Here is a 4,624-nt window from a genome sequence, read left to right on the forward strand (position 1 = left end):
CATTTTTGTAAGTATCTGAAAATTAATCTTGTTTTCTTAAGATAAGCAAAATGAAACATTACATCTGATCAGATCCTTATGACTAAGTAAACAGCGTCAATGAAACTGCAACTGAATGTTAAGAATTCCTTTATTCATAATAATCACTAATGAAAATAATGTATTTGATTGCACCAGTCAATAAGAAGGTACTAAAGAACATAAAATCCATATCTATTAGTCTTCAATATGTATTAACTAGACTAGACAGAACAGTGTCAAAGTGTTAGCTTACAGGATATAAAATGCACCACTCAAAAAAGTCAAATAAGCAAGCACAATTTAATATTGCTCTCATCCCTCCAAAGTCTGCATTTTAGTTTACTTTCAGACTTTCAATGCCAAGGGCACAAGTGACATTATACTCATTATAGAGCCATGGAAAGGCTTGGGTTGGAAAGGACCTTAAAGATCATCTACTTCCAAACCTCCTCTCATGGGCAGGGAAACATTCCACAACATCACAAACCCAACCTTGAACACTTCCAGTTATGAATATCCACAAGTTCTCTGGGCAACCCATTCCAGTGCCTCACAACCCTCACAGTAAATAATTTCCTCCTAAGATTTAATCTAAATCTCTCCTATTTTAGTTTAAAATCATTCCCCCTTCTTTTTAATAATCTGTAAGTACTGAAAGGCCATAATGAGGTTTCACAGAAGCCTTCTCTTCTCCGGCTGAACAACATCAGCTCTCTCAGCCTGTCTTCACAGCAGAGGTGTTCCAGCCTCCTCCATCTTTGTGTCCTCCTCTAGGCTCACTCCAACAGGTCCATGTCTTTCTTGTGCTGAGGATCCCAGACCTGGATGCAGTACTTCGAGTGGCGTCTCACAAGGGCAAAGTATATGGGGAGAATCCCTTCTCTCAGCCTGCTGCCCACACAGGACACACTTGGCTTTCTGGGCTGCAAGCACACCTTGCCAGCTCATGTCCAGCCTCTCACCCACCAGCACTCCCAAGTCCTTCTCAGCAGGGCTGCTCTCAATCTGTTATCCCCCAGTTTGGACTGATGCTGGGCGGGGGTTGCCCCAATCCAGATGTAACACCTCCCATTTGGTCTTGCTAAACCTTATGAGTTTCCCACTGGTCCACATCTCAAGCTTGTCCAGGTTCATCTGGATGGCATTCAGGACCAGTTGTACAACATTGAATGAACAGCAGTGAATTATGGAACGCTCTGACAATATTTGGAAAGAGAAAAAGCTGACAACTTGGAGTATTTATTGTTTACTTTCCTCCCCAGGTCAGAGGGCACAGTATCCCTTGGTAGCATGTGGGGGGATGTCACCTCCTCCAGCAGACAGGCATCATGCAGAGTTGGGTGCTTTCTTCAGGGACTCCAGGAAGATGCGCTCACCTTCCAAGAAATCAAGCTCCTGAGAAGAGAGGGATGGATGAGATGAGTATGAGAGAGTGACAGGGGCACATTCCAGGGTGATGCTCATGACAGAGGGAAGGATCCCAAACCCTCCTTCATGCAGGGAGCCATGGGCTGGCACTCATCCATGGTACCCCTTGGGGTGCATGGGGAGGCCTCCCTATAGTCCACAACTATGGGTAGGACCCACCAATGAAGACTCCAAGAGCACCCCTGCTTGGGCAAGGGCACATCTGGGAAGCAGAAGCTGATAGGAGAGAGTGGGGACTGAGCCAGAGTCTGGCAGAGCTGGCTTCACCCATGCAGGGATGGGGTGGGAGGAGGACAATCCTGGTAAGCTAAGGATGTTATCCATGAGCATGAGACAAGTTGTGAGAAGACATCTGTCCTTGCTTTTGCTATTGCTCCTCTAACTGCCCCCGGTTTCTGCAACCTTGCCCAACCCAACAGCTCAGTAGATCTTAGGAGACACCCCATCCTGTGTATCAAATCACATTTTACCCAGCCTTGCTCCCACTCAGCTGGTTCCAAGCCCATTCCAGTCCCTGTATCCCACCGCCTCACCATCTGGGCCCTGTGTCTCAGCATCTGCAGTGTGGCATAGAGTGCAGTGGAGCTGTCTGTGCTGTCCCTGCAACACCACAGGCCATGCTGAGTGTGGATTCTGCCTGCAAAAGATATGTAACTGGATGGTGCATTGCTGTTGGAGGCTTCACAGACGGGGAAAACAGAGCAAACCTTTTTTTTTTGCTGACCACATGCATCTGCAGCAATATTCTCCCCAAATTCCCAGTGCAAAAGGGCTTTAATCCACCAACCCCCCAGAGCACTGCCCTGGCTCAGAGAGTTTAGCTGAGCCCCTGCAGTGGATGAGGAGGCAAACTTACTCACAGATGAGCTTTAGACATTAAAACCGCCCCCAGGAACATCCCAAGCCTCCTTACAAATGGACTGAAAATGCAGCTGCTCTCCACACATCCCTTCCTATCAGCATTATGAAGTCTTACACGGTGTGCTGGAGACGCTTTCCATAGGGGCACAGAGGTTCTGGGCTGAGTTGCACAGCTGTTCGAGTTGTCTCCTCTGCTGAATTGCGCTCAGCCAATCCTGCTCCATTCCCACAAGAAAGAGAAGCTGTTGGCAAATATGCAGGCCCTTGACACAGTGGCCACAGGCCAAGAAGGGGAGGGTTTATTTGCCTGGTGTAGAAGCTCTTGATGCTGCCTCAACTCCTCCAACTGACTCTGCATGGCATGGAGCCTGTCCTGGTGTACGGACTCTATTCGGTGTGCCTCCCGCAGGGCTCGCTTCCCTACTCTATACTTCTGGGATGAGCGCTGCAAGGTGGAGTGGAAGATGGGAGACAGGGCCCCCCGCTGCCCAGGGGCAGGGCTTCTTTGCACATCCCCTTATTCCCAGGTCAGGATTAGGATACAGGACTTTGGGAGTGTGAAGCCCCAGATTTGCTCCTGGTCTCTGTACAGCTGTGAATTGCAGTGCAGATATTACACTTACTTCAATCATGCTTTTAATTTCCTTCTTCTGCTTCTGGATGGTCTCTGTAGCACTGTTCACCTTCTCCTTCTCTAGCTGCAGCTCATGCCAGGATTCATCTAACTGCTCCCTGTCCCTCTCCAGCTGCTCCTCCTTGGCTCTCAGCCTATGGCCCTGGAAACTCAGCTCTGCTTGCTCCTAGGATGGGCACAGGGGAAAGTTGCATTACCTGACCTGTTCTGGACACTGTCTCATGTCTTCCCAAGTAGATGAGGAAGATCAGCCCTTGCTGATCTTCTCCTGTAGGCCAGTTTGGAGTGCAGAGCAACCCCACCAGGTACTCAAGCAGTGCCCTCATTCACCCACCCTTGAGGTCAAGACTGGCAGAGCTCTGGTTGTACAGACATACTCACATTCTTTCCCCAGAAAGAACAGAGCCCCTCACCACATTGCACATCCTAAGGTGTGCTCAAGGCATGGCAGTTTGTCAGCAGTGGAAAGACTTGGCCTGAATGGTTATTTTCCACCCCATTAGTGCTTAAAAAGGCAGCTCTGCCACACTGTCTGTGCCATATATCCACTCTTGGCAGCCCCAGGCAGGAGCAGAACGTGGCTGAACATGTGCCAATGGCACACGGAGGTTTTGCCTAAGCCACCTTGGAGGTTTCCTCTCAGCAGACTTAAAATGGAATCTGCTGCTTCTTCTCTGACCGTCCAGACTCCTCACAGGCACAGGAGAGAGACAGAGAGGACTGATGCTTCAGTCAACATCTAAGACATGCTGGTGGAGGCTGTTCCTCAACAGCCAGGTTCTCACCACACCAAGTGATGTCTCTGACTTTACAGCTGGAAGCAGCGCTGAATGGCTCCCTGTGGGCAGGAGCCTGCCAGGTGGTGTTAGAGGCCACGGGAAGGGGCTCCACTGTGGTACCTTGGCCAATCTCATCCTGATGAGGTCTATCTGCCGGGATTGCTCCCTCTTCTGCTCCAGCCACTCCTCCCTCAGCTTCTCTTGTGTGTGGAATTCTGCCCACTCAGCCTCCAGCTTCCCTTGCTCCTCTGAGCACTTCTACAACATCGCCTCCTGCTTCTCCAGCAAAGTGTTCTGGAGAGCATGGCAAGAGAGGCAGAGAGAAAGCCCTAAGTCCTATCTGCAAGGGGATTTTTCTGAGTGCTAGCAGGATTGCAATTCCCCACATGAGCAGCTGTGGAATGAAGAAAACAGAGGTCAGATGAAGGAGGCTGCAGCACCCAGCACCCAGCTCTTTCTGTCATCACACGCTGCAGTGCAGCGCTGCACAGACTGACAGCACATGTGAAAAGTACCTGGCCATGTGCACCTGCCCTTACCTTCACCCACTCCAGCTCTTCTCGCTCCATTGAGAGCTGCTGCTTCATGAATTGTTGCTGCTTCTCCAGTGAGTGCAGAGAAACAGAATTCACAGAAAAACTGCACCTACTTGTGCTCACCACTTCTGCATATCCACAGGACTCTCTTTGGTCAAGGAGAGATCCTGAGATGCTGGGTGGCCAAGGCAAGCAAGGCTTTGCCAGCCTCTGATGGACTGAGTTCCAATGAACTCATTAGCAGAGGTGAGGGTCTACACTGTGACTGTGCTTGTCTATTATTCCAGAGGTGGAACATCTAGGTCCCATTAGAATGAATGTCACTTTAATGAAACATACCTTCGAGCTGCTTGTCCTGCTCCTGG

At 49.7% G+C, this 4,624-nt stretch overlaps 1 protein-coding gene across 1 annotated transcript; it reads right to left on the reverse strand.

The window, feature by feature from the left end:
* Positions 1-1,244: 1,244 nt before the first annotated feature.
* On the reverse strand, positions 1,245-4,013 carry LOC113961178 (fas-binding factor 1 homolog). The gene is made up of 6 exons (XM_027671275.1): positions 3,844-4,013; positions 2,934-3,110; positions 2,618-2,755; positions 2,426-2,525; positions 1,983-2,086; positions 1,245-1,416 (listed from the first exon to the last, which is right to left on the reverse strand). The coding sequence occupies exons 1-6, from the start codon at positions 3,856-3,858 to the stop codon at positions 1,348-1,350; spliced, it is 603 nt and encodes a 200-aa protein (XP_027527076.1). The 5' UTR covers positions 3,859-4,013; the 3' UTR covers positions 1,245-1,347.
* Between the last annotated feature and the right edge of the window lie 611 nt (positions 4,014-4,624).

The sequence above is a fragment of the Neopelma chrysocephalum genome, unplaced genomic scaffold (genome assembly GCF_003984885.1).
Source record: "Neopelma chrysocephalum unplaced genomic scaffold, ASM398488v2 Primary Assembly neopelma1_97065, whole genome shotgun sequence".
Taxonomy (NCBI): Eukaryota; Metazoa; Chordata; class Aves; order Passeriformes; family Pipridae; genus Neopelma; species Neopelma chrysocephalum.